The 24,026-nt window shown below is 40.1% G+C and overlaps 1 protein-coding gene across 3 annotated transcripts in view; it reads right to left on the reverse strand.

Annotated features, from left to right (window-relative positions):
* The window catches only part of C5H8orf34 (chromosome 5 C8orf34 homolog), a 417,612-nt gene that overhangs the window by 14,095 nt on the left and 379,491 nt on the right, over positions 1-24,026 (reverse strand). For all 3 annotated transcript variants that reach the window (XM_075549596.1, XM_075549598.1, XM_075549597.1), the window contains exon 12: positions 14,156-14,249. In XM_075549596.1, the coding sequence (XP_075405711.1) occupies positions 14,156-14,249 (94 nt within the window). The remainder of the gene's footprint in view (positions 1-14,155; positions 14,250-24,026) is intronic.

Consider the following 24,026-nt stretch of genomic DNA (forward strand, 5'->3'; position numbering starts at 1 on the left):
CAGTGAGAGTCGCATAGGAGAGCCCTTGCTGGCCTTCCAGAATGAGCAGATGCACTGTGGTGATAGGGGGTAAAAAATCCCTTGGTGTAATTTCCCTAGCCTTTTACTAAGTTTTCAATTTTCTTGTAATTTCTTCATATGTCCCCATGGTTGTCCTGTGTTCTGTAAGAAAATCTATCAAGATTCCAGATTCAGAATCCCCCAAGACAGTTGCCATCATCTTCTGAGCTGGCCTCTCTGACTGAATTTAACTGGTCACCCAGATACCCTGGTTGCATGTTTTGTCTTCTACTTCTTTTTTGTTTGTTTGTTTTGTTTTTGCATTATCTGTGGAGAGTTTTCTTGTTAAGGTGTTGTAATCTTTTTTAGATTTTTGAAATGAGCTCTTTATCATCATTGCCAAATATCTTTTCCCAATCTGTGTGTTCTCCTATAACTCTTTTGATGAAGCCTTTTAATGTCTCTAAATGTATTTTTAGATGGCCCCAACCAGAGTGGCACAAAAATTAAATACTTGACTTCCAGCTGGAACACTGGCAGCTTGAACCCACTCAGAAATGCTCTAGAAGGCGGGCTTCTGAAAGCTATAACCCGAAAAGGCAGACAGAACACTGCTATTTTGACCTACATCCAGGTGCCATGACTTGGAACTGACTAAATGACAACTAACAACAACGTGAGCCTACTTATATGCTGAGAAGAAATAGCACGTAAAACTTGAACTCCTTTCACTGAAAAATGCTCGTGTATGTTTTGAGATGGCTGGTAAGAGCTTTTCTCGTGTACATTAATTTTTATAGAATGGAAACTATAAACTTGAGCTACCTATTTACTGATCTTTAAGCTTCCACATTTGTTTTATTCTCACATGAGTTTATCGGTAGTCTTGGGCCATGTTTATTTCTTGGACTGACAAAGATGGTCACTTAAAAAAGACATTTGTTCTATCCATCTTTTGAAAAAATATCTGGGAGATATCGTAGACACTATTTAAGGTGGCATTATTAGGGAGTTTAGAATCCATTCTGAGATAATATTATCATTTGAGTTGGTATGGTTCACAGATGTTCAAGGTTGCCATCTGGTCAATGTTACAGACAGATAAATGCACATCTGAGTTCCTCTCTATGCAAAGATTTTCCCTTTGTCTACATTATCCATTCATATTTCCTAATACTTACAATTTGAACTCTGTTCTCATGACTTACCATTCCCAGTTTATCTCCTTCCAATTACCTAATAGTATCCAATAGCCACACCCTTCCAGCACCTCTAGCTGGATTCCCAGAGCCCTCACCCAATACCGCTGACCTTCAGATCTTTGTGCCCTGGCTTCTGCCTGCTTACGTGACCTCCTCCTCCACCCCTGTCCTTCAGATCCCTCCTTACCGCTCTATTCAAATATCACCTCCTTGTGACAAGCTCTCTGCTATTAACTCAAGCTAGAGACATGTGCCTCATACTACAGAAACGAATGTGCTTGTCTGTCTCTTGCTAAAAACAACAGATACTATCCTATTTTTGTAATTTCCCATATCATATGGCTTTCATTGAAGCTATGTAAACTTTTCAAGACCCACAAATATGGTGACCCCAAGAAGGTGATCTGGCTTATAGGGGATATGTGACTTGATGGAGGGTCTTAGCCAAAGGCCTGGTTCAGGACAAAACTATGTTGTCTGATTTATAAAAGGTGAAACTGGGGAGTGCTGCCAACACAGCCAGAGAAAATCATGAAACAAGTTGGCTGCTGAGAACGCATTCAAATTCTTGCAGCAACTGAAATTAGACAGAAGAACAAAATCCACAGAGAACAGGCCAATAGACTTTACCTGCATCCACAGAATGTATTCTTCATGTTTGTGAAAGATAGATCACATTTGGCAGGAGACTACCCTGTCAATTCTGACCATTAAGGTTAAAGAGTGAACTAGATTTACTTTCACTTAGTTTTCATTATTTTGTAGTTTTAGACCATATCTAGAACAAATACAAGAAAATTCCAAGATAAACAAAAAGTGTTTGGTATAAGGATTAAAACCATGTGCCACTCATTTTTAACTTTGATTTTTTTTTCAGAGTTACAAATGTTGAAACACGAGTCTTCTATTTTAAATTTTAAATAATCTAACACCAGAAAAGACTCTAAGCCAAAGATTGCTGATTGTGAAGTAATAGCTCAGCTGTCCTGTTCAAAGAGTTTCTTTGATGCTTAGTAGAATATTTTCAGACTACTGTTACATATTAGAAGAGAGTTTTTAACAAACAAACCAAGTAGTCTGAAGCATGTAACCATATTGCTCTGCAAATTGACAGATCTTTCCATTACACTTAAAAACAGTTTATTTGGTGAGATTAAGTTTTATATGTTAAGTGCTACTCTTTAAATTTTTTCTAGCACTTCGGCAATCAATTGAGCCTTTCATAATATCAGAGTTTTACCACAGACATGAGGGACATTTAAAATTATAATATGTGAATGACTGAGAGGTGTTTTACTTCCAGTAAGTAAATACAGAAGGTAGAAAATGAATTGATGCATTTGAATGACAGCGTTGGTGAAGAATCTTGAAAGTATCAGGAACTGCCAAAAGAACAAAGGAATCGAACTTGGAAGAAGTGCAGCCAGAATGCTCCTCAGAGGTGAGGATGGGGAGACTTCGGACATGCCATTGGGAAGCACCATGTGCTATGTCATATGCTGTGTTGCAGCCACTCGGTCACCACAGCTCACAGATACAGGGGCTGCAACGCTGGGCTCACACAGCTTCCTTTGCACGTGGGTCACTGTGCGTCAGGACTGATGATGACCCCTAACCACAACAGAAATCTCAGACCTTTTGGAATCAAAATAATTCTCTACGATCCGGATTATAATAGGATATGGAAATTGTCCTTAGATGGTTTTGCTTAAAACATGCAATTGACTGTAACTATTTAATTCATCTTAATGTTTAATGGTTAAAGATCAACTGTACCCTATTAATGATAATAATAGATACCAAACAGGTAGGTATTATGTCCCTAACTTTGGGAGTTTGTTACCCTTAGGAGTTCAGATGCCTTGAATTTTTAGAAGTAACAAAAGTTTTCTAAACACTCGTAAAAATTTGAAAATAAAAAAGTGAGATCAAAATATCACCAAAATGTATTTTGATCATCAGAGAGGACCTACCACAGCTTCCTAAGGGTTTTGATTTTTGTGTGTGGCTTTTTTACACTCTGTGTGTTTGGTTTTGTACTTACAGTTATTGTTTTATTTTTGCCAGCTCTAAAACGTTATGGTAGGAATCTGACCTCCTCTAACTTCACAAGTGGGGCAGAGAATGAAGCTCAGCAGCTCAAGGTCAGTCAGGGTCCTCTCTACAATGCCTTTATCAATTCTCACACCAGCCAGTCCTCTTAAAGGGCACTCTCTATTTTTCCTCTGGTTCAGTCATTTGGTGACCAAACTGGACTTGAAACAAGGAGCAGTGTCCCTTTAAAAGACCCGTACCTCCCTTTACCTCCTGCGGTATGCAGTATAACCTAGTTCCTAGCTCTTATTTCTGACCCTAAAGCCCTACACTGATGACGGTCTGCAAAATGCAAATATCATAAGGTCTTGACACCAGTCTGGCATAATCAATTTTGAACTCATGTATTTCTTTAGGCTTTCCACAGTCCATTGCTCACTTGCAAATCTTTCCACCTTTTCATTTTATATAATGTTTTGTAAACATATCGGGAGCCTAGGGGGCATAATTAGCTATGGTACTAAATCTTATAAGATGATGTTAAGTTATGTTAAAGAGAACAAAGGTTTATTTTTGTTTTTCTTAACTTGAAAGCCTGAGGCCTACTTAATGGTCAGGAGAATCCTTTTAGCCTAATGACCTTGGAAATTCAACTCTCAAGAGTTGCAGTATAAATGATGTCATCTCTGGTAAGAGGGATGAGGGAATCATGCATGGAGAATTGGGCAATGGGAGCCACACAGAAGTGAATCCAACCAAGAGGTCTAGTTCTGGGCTTGCCTCTGCAATGTATGACATGGCATGAACAAACTTTTCATCAGAGAGCATCTATTTATTTCTCACTAAATTGAAAAGAGGGAGATTGAGAGTGCTAGATGTTTTTAGAACTTTCTAAAATCCCAGAACACTAGTTCTTCCAGACCTAGTTAATGGGCATTCCTTAAATGAGAGACACTCTTCAAATCAAAGTTCAGAAGCCCTGGTGGCCCGGCCAGGTATGTGCTGGCCTTTTAATTTCAAGATCAAGGTTCAAACCCACCAGCCATGCTGAAGGAGAACGGTGAGGCTATCTGCTCCTGTAAATAGTCACAAATCCTCTACAGGATCGCTGGGAGTTGGACTTGACACCATGACAGTGAGTGTTCAAGTCCAGTTTGTGGGAATGCTGTAAAATAATTTTAAAAAGCACAATGTTACTGAATTTGACTGCTGCAAGACTTCCTAATGCCTTTATTATATAACTATTTTAGGATGAGCCCTCCATTTGCAATTCCTCAAGTCCAATATAATCAACATTATTTCTATGCACTCTTAGTGGGTTTCTGCTTATCCCTGATAGGTTTATCTGAAATAGTAGCTAGTATTACTGTGTTTCCTTTGAAAAGCTATTGCTCAAGCAATGGTATGTATGTCATAAATACTTGAAGTATGAAATGTAAACATATTTAGAAATTCTAATAATTTAGCACAGACTCGTTTTTAATAGCTTCATGTAAAACTAGGAATCGGTTCCCCCTAGAAAGAATCTACATATAACCTCCTCCCTGGGGGACAGACAACAGAAAAGTGGGTGAAAAGACATTGGACAGTGTAAGATATGACAAAATAATAATTTATAAATTATCAAGGGTTCATGTGGGAGGGAGGAGAGGGGAGGGAGGGGGAAAATGAGGAGCTAGTGCCAGGGGCTTAAGTGGCGAGCAAATGTCTTGAGAATGATGAGGGCAATGAATGTACAAATGTGCTTTACACAATTGATGTATGTATGTATGGATTGTGATAAGAGTTGCATGAGCTCCTAATAAAATGATTATTTAAAAAAACAAACAGAAAAACCTAGGAATCAAAGAAGTAGATATCCTCTGATTCCAAAACACATTATACAAATATAGTCCTATATCTCAAAGAAAAAAATTTAAAACCTAGACTGATAAAGAAAAATAGGATACCTGAAACATTTTCAAAAAGATGGCATAGGAATTTATATACATATACATAAAAAAATTTATAACATTGGCAAGTATTGCCAAAATAATTTTTTAAACAAATTTGTAATTAATGATGGCTTCTTACAACCCAGATAGCATCTATTCAAGAAAAACTCCATATGCATGTGGATTTCTCACTTTCTCTATTCTGATCCTTTCCTCTGCAGCTCTTCGATAGCTTTGAAAACCAACAGTCTTACAAGGAGGCTTCCTCTTTTTTACTGAGGCTCCACTTTCTCAAGCATAATGTCCTGCTGCGAAGGCAGGTCCCTCCTGATAACTTTCCCAAAGTACATGAAGGTAACAAAAAAAAAGTCCAGGTATAAACAGCAATATTCTTCATAGTTTTCCACAGGTGGAGAATATGGATAGCTGGTTGCATTTTCAAACCCAAGGCAACTCCTCGAAATGTCAGGATTTGTATAGAGTCAACACTTCGGATCCTTGCATGGAGCAGCTCCAGCGCTAAGTCACTTAGCCTTCTACACATTAAGATCGTAGGATAACCTAGGACCGAAATCTAAGTCTGAAGTCTCAATCGCTCACCACAGCATTTATTGTCACTTATAATCTTGATACTTTTTGTTTTAAATTTGGACTTTGATGTCTTGTTGATCGATTTGGTTTGCATTCGTTTGATTGATTTTAACTAGGTTATCAAAGAGCAATCAAACAAACACAACTGTAGCGTGATGGGGCTGGATGGATTTAGTCAGACATGTGTCTAGCTGTTCTACGAGTTGCTGGTGTTGAATATAACTGAAAGATCTACCCTAATTTTTTTGCATGTAGTACTTCATATTTCAGCATTTATTTCATCCCATCCTACCACATACATAATTAATCATTCAGCTCTGATAATACTTTAACGCATACTTGTTATGGTATATACTGCAAATGCATTGCCATTATTTGCATACATCTTCCAGGGATGTAACTATGTGCCATCAATCTTTATACCCACACTTAATTTATAGATGAAGAAAGATCATGTAGAACTAAGATCCAACATCTAACACTGTTAAACTAGTTTTAAAATACAACCTCCCAATTCCTTGGACTTCTCAGTCCAGTCATTCTCACTCTGTGAGAGAAGAAAGCTCACCTGAGGAATTTGCTAAAAATGGAGACTTAGTGGTTCCATGCAAACAGCCTTTGATTCGGTCTGTCTGAGTTCAGCTCGGGAATATGAATATTAAACAAATGTCTCTGGATGTTTAAATAGCTGTGGTCGAATATGGTTAGTGACTTCTGATCATAGTCAGAAGATTAATAACAAACACACTCCTGCCATGAATTTTTTAAACAATTAATTTATAATTTTCTAAACAGATTAAGAAAAAAATGCAACCTAAATAATTAAGGGTTCTGCTTATTTTGTTTATACAGCTTCCCGTGTAATTAGTCAATTCCATTTTTTCATAATAGATGATCATTGATACACTTTTTTGACCTCAGTCTTTATTTTCTATGATACAATAAAATTTGCACTACTTCAAAGATTCTGGCAATATTTGGGAACCTTCTGTCTTAATTTTCCTTCAGGAGAAATGAGAAAATTCTACACAATAACTAGGTATAAATTATAGAAAGCTTTGTCCAGAAACAGGTGTTTTTGTTTGAATGACACATCTTGCCCTCCTTTGATCTCCATTCATAAACATGTCACATATGAATGAGCCTCTATATTCTAAATCAATTGTGGAGTTCACATAGATTCTTGTCATTTATTTTCTTTCACTGAGAAAATTAAGTACATTATAACTACATGTAATATACATATCTTTTCCAGGTAGAAGATAGCCATATATATATATATACACATACATATATACATATATATATATTCATATACTACATACATATCTTGTCAGCACTAAAGCCACATGCATTGAATCAAGGAATGAATTGCTATGAGAAGAGATGCCAAACTTTGAGTGCCTTCACCTTGCACATATCCAAGCACCTGGTTGTTGGAGACCATTTTTGGAAAGTATTTGCATCTCTGATCTATGAGCTTGGCTTTAATGCTGGCTAGCATTCCTTTTCCTGATGGCTGTCATTACCACCTAATTATTTTTAAAACCTGATTTTATTTCAAACAATTTGCCATTGACAAGGTTCACCTCTAAGCATAACATTGCTGAGAGCAAATATTTCTGATTTTACATCTATGGTTAAAGGAGGTCAAGAATAGCCTTCGCTAGTGTGACTGATCCTTGGGCAAGATCCATAGCTGAACTACAAACTATATTAAAATTTTAGCAAAGCTATAAATAATTTTAGGACAAGTCTTAATACATAAATTATTTATTTTATTAGTTCTAAACTTTCAACAGTACCGAGAAAAAAAGTGGGAAGAACTGGAAACATCTATTTATCCATTCACTCATTTGTTGACTCTCTGATTTAATTCTTCCAATATTCTGTTGCTACTAGGTGCCACAGAGTTGGTTCTGATGCCTCGACTCGATCTACAGTAGAACAAAACACTGCCCCATAGTGTGCCAGCTCCACAGTTCATTTGTATGTTTGAGTTCACTGCTGCACTCACTGTGTCAATTAATCTCATTGAGCGTCTTTCACACTGTCCTTCTATTTTCCCAAGCATAGCGTCTTTTGCCAGGGACATCCTGGTGATGACATGCCCCAAAGTGTGTGAGATGAAATCACACCATCCTTTCTTCAAAGCAGTATCCTGGCTGTATTTTTCCCAAACTGATTTGTCCGATCTTCTGGCCATCCCGGGCTATTCACTCTTCTAGCTACCACCACAGCCCAAAGGCATCCGCTCTTCTTTGTTCATTGTCCAGCTTTCAGAGTTAGCAGATGAAAATACTAGGGTTTGGGTGAGGTGCACCTAAGTCTTCCAATTTATATCTTTGCTTTTTAACACATTAAAGGGACCCATTTCACCAGATTTGGTCAATGTTATAGGTTGTTTGATTCCCTGACTGCTGCTTTGGGGGTCAGTGATTCTGGATGCACATGAATGACATCGTTGAAAAATTCAACCTGTTCTCTATCATGATGTTTTGAGTATTTTTGTGTTCTTTATGTTGAAGTGTAATCCATAGGATAACCCAATATTTACTGTGAGCTTATGATATACTCAATAAAATGAAAGTTAAGAGATCCCTCTTCTCATAGTTGTGTTTTGTGAAAAAAGAGTCAATTACAAATTTCAAAAACTATATGAAGAAATAAAATTTATATAAGATTACCCACTTTGGGTACCTGTAGGGGAGAATTCAACAGAGATACTGTCAATTACATCAACTCTATTGTCTTTATATCATACATATTTTATACATACATAATGACATTGCATGTTTAAAATTCTTTGAAAGTCTAAAACAAATTTAACAATTATTAAACTCAAAACTCTAGAATGTGAACTTATGCCTACTTAAGTGTGTGTACCCATGTGTGCACACGCATGTGTGTGAACATTTCTTTTTAAAATGTTTGAGTTGGACTTCCGGGAAGATTGCGACGGAGTAACACATACCAGAGGGACTCCACAGAATTCAGCCCAGGAGAGTTGCTTAGTGGGAAATTCAACACTGCTGGAAGGCAGGAGGAACATCATAAAGATAAGTAGGCTCAGACCGATGGAGTTTTGAGGGGCTGGAGGCTTTTGGCTTACCTCAGTGTAGGCCGGCTGGAGCTTGACCTTGGCCCCGCGACTGTCTCTGTCGGAGCCGGGAGCATTTGGAACCTGTAGGGTGGCTTGGTCTCAATGCAGCCACAGTGTGCCACCAGCCGCCTCGGGTGGGCAAGGGCTGGACCCTTGCAGCCCCATGGACAGGGATTGGGGTCCAGGTACATTGTTGCTTTTGTTTCCATCTCCCCTCTGTCCCCCCATTCCCACCCCCTGGTCTTGGAGGACTGCAGGGGCCGCCACAGCTTGCCATTACCCCACCCCCCCATCCCCAGTCTCAGTGAGCTTGCTTTTTAACCCCTTTTTTTCTCTCTTCTGTCTCTTTCTTGGTCTCTAACACACACCAGCTAACCTCCAGACCACTTCCCTTAGCCTAGGGCATTTACGCCCATGCCACACCCAGCTAGGTGAGCTCCACCCTGTGTAGCTAGCCCAAGGCTGATGAAGTCCCTGCTGACCTTCACCAGGGAATACTCTACTCAACATCTTACAGGGGAATTCCAGCCTGTGTGCCTAAGGTCCTAGGGTGGCTCGGCCAACACTCCTCAACATTCCAAGCTGCTGCAGGAACCTCTACCCAACCTCCACAACCCCAAAGCAGGCAACCCACCAGCCTTTTGGGTCACTCCCCTGAGAGGGAAGCCACAGGAGGCTAAAGTGGTAGGCTAATTCCATAGTGAAATAAACTGTAGGCACTTCGAAGAAGCATTCCTACAAGTCTCCCAGAGAGAGCCAGTGCTCTTCAACTGCCTGGAAAAATGGAATCTAGCTCCTCTAAAACAACGCAAAGCAAACAGCCACCAGCCCCAACAACCTCAATGGGAAAAAAATGGGAGAAACAAAAGGCAATGCCAGAAGATGTCCTGGACAAAATGACATGCATAGAAGAAGCAGACATTGAGCTACCACAGAAAGAAATTTTCAGAATGCTACTTGGAGTCATACAGGATATGAGGGAAACAATACAGAAAAAGGATGAAATGATCGACTGGGGGAAGCAGAGAACTGCATCAGTGACTAGGAGGACCTCCAAGCAGATTTTAATAAACGCAAACAAAAATCTAATAAGATCATCAGAGAAGCTGAAGAAAACTTAAGAGCTATGTCTGATGTTATGAAATGGAACAACATTAGAATTATTGGCTTATTGGGGGAAGACACGCAAAGAAATCATCTGCAACAATAGTGAGAGAATTCTTGGAGGAAAATTTCCCTAGCTTAAGGAATGACAACCAGGCAACCATTCAGGAGGCTGAAAGAACACCAGCTAGAATGCATCCCAAGAAAAAGTCACCAAGGCACATAAAAGTTAAATTATCCAACTTTGAGGAAAAGGAGAAAATCATGAGAGCAGCTAGGGAAAAACAAGCAATCACATATAAAGGTTCCCACATAAGAATGTGCTCAGATCTATCAGCAGAAACTATATAGAAGAGGAGAGAGTGGAGTAACATATTTCAAAAAATTGAAGGAAAACAATGCAAACCCAAGAATGCTCTACCCAGCCAAATTATCGATCAAGATAAATGGAGAAGTAAGAGTCTTCTCAGACAAGGAAAAACTCAAAGAATTCGTTAGAAGAAACCCAGCCCTACAAAATATCCTTACTGAACCAGTACGGGTAGAAGAACAACACTCACCAAGCATAAATAAGAGACCACCACATAGAACAACCTCACCCAGAGGGCAAAAAAGAGAAAACAGAACTCAAGATAGCATTGACTTAAAGATGGAAAGAATTCAAAGGCTGCTGAGGTAAGCTTAAAAAAAAAAAGGCAAATGGGCATAGGGAAAAAGCTACGGTATACAAACATTCCTGGGGTGAGGACCAGGTAATATGGCAGGGACCAGACCAAATACAGGGACACACATAGTAGACAACTAAAAAGGAGGTGGAGAAAGGAAAAAAATAATAATATTAAAAATAAAAGGGTAGTGGGGGCACAGGGCACTAAACCACCCAAGTGGAGGGTATTGTTTATATCTCCACAGGGAGAGAGGGACCAGACTTCAACCCAGTGCTCCAAGATGTGAATGCAACATGCTAGCATGGAGTAGGGAAGCAGTGGAGAGGTCTGGGGGGCCAGCCCCAACCCCAACTACTAAATGGAAACCTGCTCCTCACCTCAGAAGAATTTAGTTCAAAGCATGGAACTGAATCTACAGCTCCAGAAGAGGGACATATCTGATCAGAGCACATGGGAGCAGATGAAGGGGGAGGAGGAGAGAGTGGCGCACATCATGGCCCACCAGGCTGTGAGGTCAATATTCCCAATTAGAGCATCCAGTCGACAGAGAGGACCACATGGCCGGCCCAACTATGAGACATGACACCCCTCACTGATCCATAGCCCTGTAGGGGACTACACCAGAGACACAGTGTGGGAATTGCACCGATCAGATCCTGCCACAATGAGGCAAAACATTAACGGGGTGCAACATAGCAGCAAGGGAATGAAGCGGCGAGGTCCCCAGGGAATGCTGAAGGTAGACTTTGGTGCCCCAACAGACGCAACTGGCCAACAAACAATCCTTGAACTCACTACAAGCTTTTCTTTATTGTGTTTTGTTTTGTTATTTTTGTCATTGGTTTGTTGCTATTTTGTTGTATATTGTTGCTTGGTTTTGCTCTGTCTTGTTTTTGTGCATGTTATTATCTCCACAGATCATTCTAAATAAGATAGGCTGGATGAACAATTGGAGGAGAAAACAACAGGACTGACAGTTCCAAGGGGACATGGGAGAGGGGGAGGTGACAGGAAAAGTAGTGGTGTTAATAAACCCAGGGACAAGTGAAAAATAAGCGATCCAAATCGGTGGTGAGGAAGGTGTTGGAGACCTGGTAGGGCATGATCAAGGGTAATGCAACCAAGAGGAATTACTGAAACCCTGGTGCGGACTGAGCATGATAGTGGGATGGGAGGGAAGTCAAAGAAAATAGAGTAAAGAGCTGGAAGGAAAGGGGCATTTATAGAGGTCTAGATAAAGACATGTACATGTGCAAATATATTTATACATGAGGATGTATATATTTATAGGTTTAGTACAAAGGTAGCAGAAGGACATTGGGCCTCCACTCAAGTACTCCCTCAATGCAAGAATACTTTCTTCTATTAAATTGGCATTCTATGATGCTCACCTTCCTGACACAACTGCTGAAGACAAAGAGGGTGAACAACCAAATGTGGTGAAGAAAGTCGATGGTGCCCGGCTATCAAAAGATATAACCTCTGGGGTCTTAAAGGCTTGAAGGTAAAGAAGCAGCCATCTAGCTCAGAAGCAACAAAGCCCACATGGAAGAAGCATACAAGGTGTCAAAGTGATCATGTATCAGGCATCATCAGAACAAAAAAAAATCTTACCATAGTGAATGAGGGGGGTAGTGCGGAGTGGAGACCCAAAGCCCATTTGTAGGTCACTGGACATCCCCTTACAGAAGGGTCGTGGGGAGGAGAAGAGCCAGTCAGGGTGCGATGTAGCAACGATGAAAAATACAACTTTCCTCTAGTTCCTAAATGCTTCCTCCCTCCCCTGCCTCCACCTGTCATGATTTGAATCCTACCTTGTAAATCTGGCTAGACCAGAGGATGTACACTGGTACAGATGGGAACTGGAAACACAGGGAACCAGGGCGGATGATCATCTCAGGACCAGTGGTGTGAGTGGCGATACTGGGAGGGCATAGGAAGGGTGGGATGGAAAGGGGGAACAGATATCAAGGATCTACATGTGACCTCCTCCCTGGGGGACAGAGGATAGAAAAGTGGGTGAAAGGAGACGTGGGACAGAGCAAGATATGTCAAAATAATAATTTATAAATTATCAAGATTTCATGAGGGAGAGGGGAGTGGGGAGGGAGGAGAAAAAAATGAGGAGCTGATGCCAGGGGCTTGGGTGGAGAGCAAATGTTTTGAGAATGATGAGGGCAATGAATATACAAGTGTGCTTTATACAATTGATGTATATATGTATTGTGATACGAGTTATTTGAGCCACTAATAAAATGATTGGGGAAAAAATAAAATGTTTGAGTCACTATGGATTCTTCCAGATTAGGGGGTATTGTCTACATTGTACACTGCTCTTAAAAAGACCCTTTTATGTAGAATTCCCAGCATGAAGGTCCTTCAAAAATAAACTTTCTGCTTTTGTACTTGCTCAACGTATCATCCAGATTCTGAGTTTTTAACCAGTTGATTTGAATGGAAGCTGCTGTTTCCCTCCAACAGAACCTATAAAATTGTCACCACGTTCTCTGCTGTGTTATGGATGTGCTGCCTTCATGACCCAGTGTCTCCATGCTTCCTCTGTAGCTAGCAAACTCTGACTCTCATTTTCCTCCGCTGCTGTGCTTCCTCAGACCTCAGAATCCAGCAGCTATGGAACTGGAATGAGAATAGTATTTAATGCCTTTCCTTCTTGGAAGAGTAATTTCCTGAATCCTACAGGCTACATAATCATAATGCTTCCTGTGTAAAGCCAGGTCTTCCTGTGCAAAGTATAAGGAGGCTATAGCTCAAGGGAATTATAAATCACTTCATACTCATTATCATGAGAACTACATTTTCACATGTAATTTTTATTTCTTTCTACAACTTATTTTTGGTAATAATAAGTAAGTAAAGTGGATATGTTATTTTAAAAGTGATGTCATTTCCATATATATTGTCAGACACTAACTCTTCCCTTGATTGCTTAACCTATGACTGAAATGACATTCAGTCTCTGGAGAGAATGCACTGAGCCATGCCACAGTACATTCTTCCTACAATTCTAATCAAAAGCTATGTTTTCTAGATACATAAATATTCATATTAATTTGATTTGTGAACCTAACCCAGTTCTAATATACACATCTTTACTCGTTGAATCATTTGTATGATTTCACCTATAATAATCAGGTGGTCCTAACACATGCGGGATTTTTTAATAACAACAAAGCATCACTGATATAATTCTAAAGGATTTGCAAAAGTGTAGCTTTACATTCCAGTTAGCTATTCCATGTTATTCCTCAGGAAGAACAGCTCCATCTTTACAGTTGTCATACTTCTTTGCAGAAAGTTGATTTCAGGGCCTCTGAACTACAATTGAAATGTCAATGCATTGAGATAGGTGGACCTGAGGCTTGTGCAGTTTCTGCGTTGTTACTAATTGGGTTTGTAGTTGTTTTTTATTAACAAACTGTTCTAAATTTTTAATTGCATTTTTTGAGGGTTTCCATGCGCTAAAAGACATTTGTCAATAGCCAGCAGTCTTCTACTCACGTTTCTCTTGTTCTGTTTCTACGCCTTCACTTTCCGTGTCACTTGGCAAGATCCATGGCTGATGAACTACTTGCAGCTGCTTTAAGGATTCGTCCTGCAAAGAAAGAAGTATTTGATATGGGACCCGAGACGCACTCAGTGAACACCATTCCCAGAGACGGAGTCAATCTCCAGGAGAGACATATTCAAAACCGTCCTAAAAACAAGCTTCTTTTCATATCATTGACACGCCACCGACTCTGAACTCACGTTATTTTCACATTCCCCATTTAATAAGATTTAGAATCTTAATCGGTGGAACTCTCTGGACTCTGTTCTTTTCTGAATGATTCCTTTGTGTGGACACACTGGCACGCCTTAGAGCCAACCTCAAATGGCACTCAGTGTTCACGTCTGCTCTCAAGTCGCAGATCCTCTTGACTGCCCTGACGGTTAGCGGGTTACCTTCACCGTCGGTATGACTTTTCTGCGTCCTTCCTGTGGCACAGCCTCACTCTGGTCACCGTCTCTCTCACCGTCTTCGAACACCTCACAGACGACTTTTCTGAATGTCCTGAGCAGTCTCAGCGCCTCCCATTCCGCCACAGCCATGGGACTTAAAGGTGACCGGACGCCCGAGAGGGCGTGTGTATGCTTCCCACACTTGCCTCCTATCCCCAAAGGCTGGGGGGTTGAGTCCCCTCAGAGGTGCCTGAAGCAAAGGTCTGGTGATGTGCCGCTGACAAACCAGTCGCTGACAACCTGAAGGACTACAGTTGCGCTTTGACACACGGGACGTCACGTTGAGCAGGGCAGGCCTGGCAGATGGCTGACTCGTTCTGAAGTCTCCCAGCTAAGTTTCCTCTCCTTCCGACTCTGCACCAGCTCGCGCAGGAGGGAGCGTTATAAGATGACGTATGACAAAAGCAATAATGTATTCATAATCCTGGTCCGCTCTCTCATTTTCCCCAGGATCACATCTACATTCAAGAGCCTCCATGATCCCTATCCACATTCAACCTGGTCTGACACTGCTATTCCAACTGTGATTAATAAGTAACTCCTCAATTTTTAGCATTCTCCCTGATGTTGCCAACATAATTTTATATGTTAAAGTATTTTTTTTGTTTTTCTTCCTCTGTAGATGCTTTCTACTCACATAGTATTTCAGATGGTTCCACTTCGCTTCTAACGTTCATGTGTCACTTCTACAAGGCAGAGTCAGTTCTTTATTTTTTTATATGACTGTTATAACAATATAACAATTAATTCATAGTAATCATCTTTCCAAAGATAAAACTCTATAGCATTCAGCATAGATTAAGTCTTAGCATAAAGAAAACCCAAACCCTAACAACTGGAACAAAAAACATCATGATAAAGGCAAAGAAATTAAAGCTAATTGATGAAATTAAAACTAGTTGCATTGGTTTGGGGTCATCAATTAATCAATCCATGCCGATGGAAGTAGCAGTCAAGAAATTAACCAATTCATTGAAGAAAATTGGGGGGGGGCAGGTGGAGTTTTTTTTAAGTATTAAGCTGCAAAGATACCATTTTTATTACTGAGGAGCCCCTGGCCCAAGCCAAAGTCTTCCCATCACTTCATATGCATGTGAAAACTGGACAATTAAAAAGAAAGATAACCCAAGCCCAGTAATCAATCAGAAAAACTACTGAGCTCCTCTAGAACAAAGACCCCAGAGGCCCCAGGAAACAATAGAGATGAAGGCCCTGGGACACTGAGCTGCAGAGTAAAGGCCAGAGAAGTGCTTGAATACCCACTGGAAGAGGCAGCTGGATCAAAAAGGTAAGAGACGAGACTGATGGAATGAGCGTGTCGTCCACTGGCCTGACAGCACAGCCATTTTGAACTTTTGCAAGTAGTATTCAATCTGGACAGTAAACAAGTAATCCATTTCACTCAGCCAGAACAGTGCAAGGGTGAACATCAGTGGCTGGTGACTAGACAGGTGCCATTCTCCCTGGTTTCCCAGACCCTCCTGGTGACCATAAACGTAGCCAGCCTTTGCTCTCACCCACCCAGTGAGCAGTAATATGCCCTCGACCAATACTCGGGTCCACCTGAGGCAGGAGCCAGGCTCGTGGACCAGGCACTGGGGGCACACCACCTCTGTCTGGAGGCACAAGAACTCTTGTCTCATCAGAGCTGCAGGACATGCATGCCAAGCTGGCTGCCTGCCCTGGCGACGCCTGTGTAGGCAGGAACTCCAGAGCCAACCACCCTGCCCCCAACTTCCTGTAGGCCTGAGAAAACTCCCTTTGGACCAGGCCATCCAAACCCAGACATCTATGAGACTGGCAGGAATGCTATCTAGGACTGGGCTATTTAATGTAAAGTAAATGGTCTGAAATGTAAGTCCGCTCCACCCACTACACACACCTAGTTCACAATTTAAAATATCATTAAATAAATTAACAAAAGCCTACACACCCTGACCTCTAGGAAACATGACATCACTGAATATTAAGTGTCTTAGAACAATTCCTGCATGAGAAAAAACATCCTGCCACTCTTCCCTGGATGGGGATAATCAGTTCAAGTCCGGATGTTCAGAAAAGCATCATTTTCCAGTTATTCAAAAGCAGGGGTGGAAATAAATAGGTGGAATGCAGGAGTTATTTTAAGGCAATGAAATTTTTTTCAAGGCATAATATATTTGGCAGAACTTTACAACACAACATAAAGAGAGATTTTTATGACCAGTTTTAATCATTGACTAATAGGCAAAAATATAAATTACTTAAATGCAATATTTCTTACATTATATGAATATTATCAAAATTGTTTTGAAAAGTCTTTTCACATTGAATTACATTGTTACAGCACTCTTGATAAACCGAGGTAAGCCTTAGGGGGGGAAAAGTAACCTTGAATGTAATCAAATTTAAAATAATTTAGGAGGTTAAAGGAAATTCAAGATTGAATCAAAATGTAAAAAATAATCTATATACATTTTAGACATGTAAAACAACCTCACTGAAAGAGGAGAAGGAATAGGTATCACTTTAGTAACGTTGGAAAGAATGGTGTGTGTCGGAGAAAAGACAGAACGAAGCTGCACACACACTTTCATCAACACTGCTGATAAAAGTGTTTCCCATGGAAACCTGCATTAACATTTCCAAAAACACTCTACGTGACTATTGTCATGGAATACTTCAATCTGAGTGACAGATGGCCGGATCGAGTCTTTACTGCTGAGCTGGAAACTTGACCCAGTCTCTGAGTCTCCCATCCCAGGACTTCAGCCTCTGATGTTTCCCGTTCTGGTTATCATTCTGCGTGACCCAAAACTTCAATAAATTTGCTCAGATCTGATATCACTTTGTTAGACCTGACGGAAAACAATTTGAAGCTCTGCTAAAGACACGCTCCCATTCAAGCCCTAACCTACCACCATCGTGTCCATTCAGCTCATAGTGACCCTAGAAAGGGTTACCAAGAAAGCAGCGCTTTACGGAAAAACAGACACCATCCTATCTTTCTCCTGCAGTGTGAGGGGCTGGTCAGTCTGAAGCACCAACTTTGCAGTTCACAGCCTAAGAGTTAATCCACAGAGCCACTGAGGATCCTAAATCTAGCTCACCGCCATTGACTTTGTGGGACAGAACAGGACTTCCCCTTTGGGTTTCCAAGATAGTAACTCTTTACAGGAGTAGAAAGACTTGTCTTTCTCCATGGAGTGGCTGGTGGTTTCGAACTGCTGACCTTGTGGTTAGCAGCCCAATGTGTAACCTACTACAACACCAAAACTCCCTCAAAATACACATCCCTGCCCCAGTCTAATTGTCAAGAAAATCAGACAAATCCTAGTTGAAGGAAATTTGACAACACACCTGGTGAGAACGCTTCAAACCTGTTTAGGGGCATCAAAAGCAAGGGCAGTCTGAAAGATGATCAGCTGCGAGAGTAGCCTACGGAGACATATTAGCTAAATGTATTGTAGTATCTTGGATGGGCTCCTGGAACTGAAAAAGGACATTAAGGAACAGAGGAGAAAATCTGAATACAGTGTGAATGTTGGCTACTAAGAATATACCTAGATTTGCCATTACACTAGCAAAAGCCATTCCTTATAGGTGAAACTCCTTGTGGGGCATCCAGGGACTCTGTATTTATGCAATGATTGTGCAAACCTAAAATTCTTTTCATAAGTTAATGTGAGGAGTAAAATTAGAGCAAAATTATTTTCCTTTTTATAAAAAAAAAGTCAAAATGTGAAGACTTTTTTAGGACCAGCAGCTATGAAAACTTGTCTGGGAATCTGATGAAAAAGGAGCCAGAGTGGAGTAACAGCAACATGCTCACCAAAAGCTTCATAGGGTTTGACCCTCAGGAGGGCTTTGGTTGGAGAAATGCCGGGTGATCAGCTCCCCTAAAGCAGCAGCAATTGGATGAAAACTTGAATCCCTATCCTGGGGGAGATGGACCTTGCAGTGAAAATTCTTTGATCACAGGGCATTCTTTGTCATTTGGCGCATGTGACGGCCCCTTTTGGGATGGAACAGAAGTGTACAAGGGGGCTGAAATAGATGATCCGTCAAATCGACTTGGGAGTTCTGGGTGGTGCTTACAATGGACTCTCCTGGCTGCCAACTGAAAGGTTGGCAGTGCCAATCCACCCAAAAGCACCTAAGAAGAAAACTCTGGTTTCCATTCCTGAAAATCAGAAAATTCGAGCTGCTCAAACTTAGAATTCATAATTTAGTTATAAACGATGTCGATGTTTAGGGTGTAATTTGAGTGGTACCAATTTTCTAAGTTATTGGATTTGGATCCACAAGGCTTTATCAAAGAAGTAGCCTAAATGTGAAAGGTCTTAGATGTAAAATTCCAAAACAGTATAGAAGACAGACAAAAGCCCACTACCGTCACATTAATTCTGATCCATAGCAACCCTGTAGAACAGAGTCATGCTCCCTGGTAGAACTTTCAAGGCAGTAAATATTTAAAGAAGCTGACTGCTAGATAGAGCAGAGAGGTTTGAACAACCAACCTTTCAGTTAGCAGCTGAGGCTTTAACCAATGTCCCACCAGGGAACTATGTAGGGAGGACAGCAACTGTAAAATCTCAATTTTTTTATGTACCCCAAAGAGAAATCACAATCTCACAGTCATTCAAAAGCAGATCACACTGTCTCTGATGTTCAAAAACCAAAATTAGTCTTTTGGGTTTTCTAAGAATAAAATCAACTGGTTGAAGCTTCTCATTGAAAACAGAAAAGTTTAAACTGTGCATGAGAAAAATATTATTTTAAAAAACATTTTGCTTTTTTAGTTTCTTGGCCCACGCACTAAAAGCTGTTTTCATAAGAAAAGCTAAGACCGAGAAGTCAGTTATCTTATTTCCTTTCATAATTCTCTAGAATGCTAAGCAGAGTTGCTGACTTCCCAGGCTCCAGTGTTATATGTTTTACTTCTGCATGGAGAAAGAGCATTTGGCTAGTCTTTGTTTTTTAAAGTTTGCCTAATGCACAAAGAAGCACTAGCTTAGTCAAATGTGTAGTTTGGGGAGAACTTTGAAATGCTGAGTTGTTGAAATCATAAAGATAGTATCAATACTGCTATTAGTAAATTGTTTGAAGATTTGACTTGGTGTATGCTTGAGTGCAGTTGGTAATGTAGTGCACCTGTTTGTTTTACCATACCAACAGATCAGGCATTACTGCGCAGGTTCAAAGTTTAGTCCATCAGATTACATATAATTCTTTATGAAGGGGTCAAGGAGCTAAAATTGTGAGCATTTTTTAAACAAGAGCCGACATGTTCCTCTTTGCCAAATTATTCAAATATTGTTCTACATGTCTATTAAACTCTGCTGGAGCATAGTGCAAACTTTCAGAATCCCCAGAGCAGGTTGCTTTGGGTTGCTTTTAGAAGAAATACCATTCATCATTTTTCTAAAACACTTTCACCATAAGTAAAGCAAATGCCCAGGGAATAGGAGTGGTGGGAAATAGTGACATGTATCGTATGGGAAAGAGTTGCTAGCCTTGAATCAACAGATCATTCTATCAGCCAACAGAATAAGTGCTTTATAAACTTCAGCAGTATTGCTATTCCACATGGACAGCTCATTTTTTGGATTCTCTAAATCTAATCAATCAATGATTTATGTCATGTGTGGCCCCAAAAGTTCAATATTTTTAGAAATATAGAAAATGTTTGGAGAAAATGTTTTTTACCTCAAACTTTCAACATTGGGACTTTAACTCTTAGTTAGCTAGGTATTTCTGTTTCTTTGCTTCAAACATATATTTATATTTTAAAATGCAAGACATAGTCTTCTCCAACTTTTATCTTATTTTTAAACCATAGCAAAACAAAATAAGACAAATCCATTGCTATCAAGTTACTCTGGCTCAGAGTAATCCTGTAGGACATGTTAGAAATGCCCCATAGAGTTTCCAAGACTATAAATCTTTATGAAAGCAGACTGTCACATAATTCTTCCGTAGAACTTAACCACTCCACACTAGCTCTCTTTTCCATAACCACAGAGTCCCAATAAATTAAATACACTTAAAGCATGGTACTTCATAAGAAGCAAAATAACACCACACACCTATCCAGACTCTCTTAAAGGACCATTTCTTTGGTGTTGCTATTTTAAAGATACAGGTAACACATTAGCCTAATTCAGTGTATTGTTTTGTTCATTTGTACAATTCAATGAAGCCAATTACATCAGTCATGTTGTACAACTATCATCAACATCCATTGCTATATATTCTTTCTCTATAAATAGAAACTCTGTGAGAGCTAGACAAAGATACTCCTGTTTCCCATTCTCTTCCACCTATGGTAATGACGATTAAACTCTGCTCTCTACTATTGCCCAGCAGACGGCTTATCCCAACCAATAATGACCTAAACACTTCCCTTAACATTTATCTCCTCATAAGAGATTAAGTCAAAAAGCATCTCTCCTAACATCCCAGGTAATATACACCATGGGTTCAGTCCAGACAAGAAACATCTCTGTGATCAGTGGGTGACTGTAGATAAATTCTCTCAGTAATATATTTGGCGATGATGATTGATGATGATGATGATGAAGTTTTAGGAAGTTAAAAACTACATTGTAGGTGCGAAAAACATGAGGAGATTTTAACTAAGGATCCCCACCCCCCTTACAATGCACCCACTCATTCTTTGTGTATAGGGAGGCTACCTTATGAGAATTTCATTGGGAAACCTTATCCCATTCACTCCAGAACCTTGAACTTGCCTTTTTTGAAGTTCCTTTTGTTCCTCAAACTAATATTTAAAAGGAACGGTATTTGAATCCTTCAAAGAAAGTAAAAAAACGCCAGTTTGATCTGGTATAAACTGAAAAGAAGATTGGCTAAGGGTTAAAGAGATGGAAACATTGCCCTCAGAAATGTATATGTAGATGTAGGTGGACAATATATTCAGAAACAATAGCTTCACACTTTGTTATTTTCATTTAATAAAGGTTTATATGATTCTGAAACTTTTTTTAACTTATTGTAATAGTTAGATTTGATGTCACTTGCTCTTATATGAAAGTGTAAGGGTGAATCCCAACCTGTCACTTAAGTGGTGTCCTAAGGATGCCTCCTTGAAAGAGTGGCCTTTTCATAAGGAAGAAATTGTGAGATTCTCTCTCTCTCTCTCTCTGACTCTTTACCTCCCTGCTTGCGGGGCCACTGCATCTGCCTCCAGGGATGGCCTCTATGGCATGCTCACTCTGGGAGCTGTCAGTACCCTGCCATGTTTCCACCAGTCTTAGATCCAGGTAACTCTGCAGCCACTGGCCTGTGATCTCCCGTTAGCCTGCTTCATCTTGCTGAATGATTGGCCTTCAGCTACATGAGTCTGAAGAGGGTGAGGGCTAGTTTGGAACCGATGGACTGGGCTAGGATGTCTTCTTGATATAAAATTATGTCTTGATACAAATATTATTCTTACACATACTTGAGTGTCATTGGTTTTGCTTCTCTAAACAACCCAGCCTAACACACTTACCATCATATAATTTATGTACTTACTAATGTCTAGAGCATCTGTTCTCAACCTGTGGGTCGCGACCCCTTTGGGAGTCAAATGACCCTTTCACCGGAGTCACCTAAGACCATTGGAAAGCACATATTTCTGATGGTCTTAGGAACCCAGACACCGCTCTTCTATCCATCTCCACGTGGGTCCACTCACATGCAGATAGGCCCACATATAGTGTGAGGGCCATTACCCATGCTTCACTATGCTTCAAGACACATTTTCATTTATTTGTAATTAGAAAGAAATACTACGCAATATATAATAACATAGATTTGTGATGAATCACTGCGTTGTAATTATGTTCATTTTGTAACAAGGAAAATATATCCTACATATCAGATATTTACATGATGATCCATAACCAGCAAAATTACAGTTATGAAGTAGCAACAAAATAATTTTATGGTTGGGGGTCACAACCACAACATGAGGAACTGTATGAAAGGATCATGGCATGAGGAAGGTTGAGAACCACCAGTCTAGAGAGTCACTACCATATATATTCATATATAAGTCGAGTTTTTCAGCACAAAAAATGTGCTGAAAAACTGGAGTTCAGCTTATACATGGGTCAGTGGTACCCCAGCGAGGTATAACATCTAGCTGGGTCCCCCCCACTTCCCCCAAGGTAACGGGATGAGAGCCCGTTATCTCACGGGTGATTGCCATTTCTCCACTGTTCATTCAAAGCCCCACAGACACTGCAGGGCTTTGAATGTTTGTTTACTCACATCTAACCAATCAGAGCTGTCCTATGACATGTATCTTTGAATAAGCCTTTTAAAGACCATGTGCAAAGGATGTGGCATGAATGGATGTCATCTGGTCAAGCCCGACCAACAAAAGGAAGAACTCTCATGAAGCCTGACATAGAGTTAATAGCAAAGTGGGTTCAAGATGCATGGGAAGACATTCCAGAAGACATGGTGCGATGTGCCTTCCAGAAATGTAGTATTAGTAACGCTATGGATGGCAGTGAAGACTGCGCTTTGTGTGAAAATGACAGCAGTGATGGTGATGACGGCAATCTCAGTGAAGACAGCGTCTATGATGACCTCACACCAGCTGAAGCTCTGCATTGGGATACAGATGATGATGAGGAATCCAGTTTTGAAGATTTTAATTCTTTACATTTTAGCTTGGTTGCTGATTGAGCTCAGGGAATAGTACTCTTAAGGTATCATTGTTGATACCTTATTGTTTTTGTTTAACCTATTTTCCACTTACTGTGCTGGTTTACTAATGCTAAATGACTTCTCCTTTTATTTATGTTTTTATTTAAAATAAATATTTAAATACATTACCCCACTGATGTCTCAATTTTTAGTCATTTTATTTTCATTTGTTTTGATTATTGAAACTCACCAATAGCTTCTGCATTTTCCACCCTATGCTTATACTCGAGTCAATCAGTTTTTCTGGTTTCCCAGGTAATAATTAGGTACCTCGGCTTATACACGAGTTGGCTTATATTCAAGTATATGCGGTATGTTTTACAATGAAATTATACATACATGATACCAAACCCCCATACAACTGACTCCAGGTGGATCTCAACCCTTGGCAACCGTATAAAACAGAGTCGAACTGCACCACAGGGTCAGAGCCTATACATGTTTATGGGAGCAGACAGCCTCATCTTTTGCTGAAGGAGCAGCTGGGCTTGAATTGCTAACCTGTGATTGGGAGTGCAATGTTTAATCCAATATCAGAGTTATTCCTTTTAGACATCAGAGCTAGATTTGGAAACTATTATAAAATAATGCAATTTGTTTAAAAAAATGGCACATTTGCATTATTTTGTATACATTGTTATTGCACTTCATCTTATTTGGTGGCTTG

Source organism: Tenrec ecaudatus, chromosome 5 (genome assembly GCF_050624435.1).
Source record: "Tenrec ecaudatus isolate mTenEca1 chromosome 5, mTenEca1.hap1, whole genome shotgun sequence".
Lineage (NCBI taxonomy): Eukaryota > Metazoa > Chordata > Mammalia > Afrosoricida > Tenrecidae > Tenrec > Tenrec ecaudatus.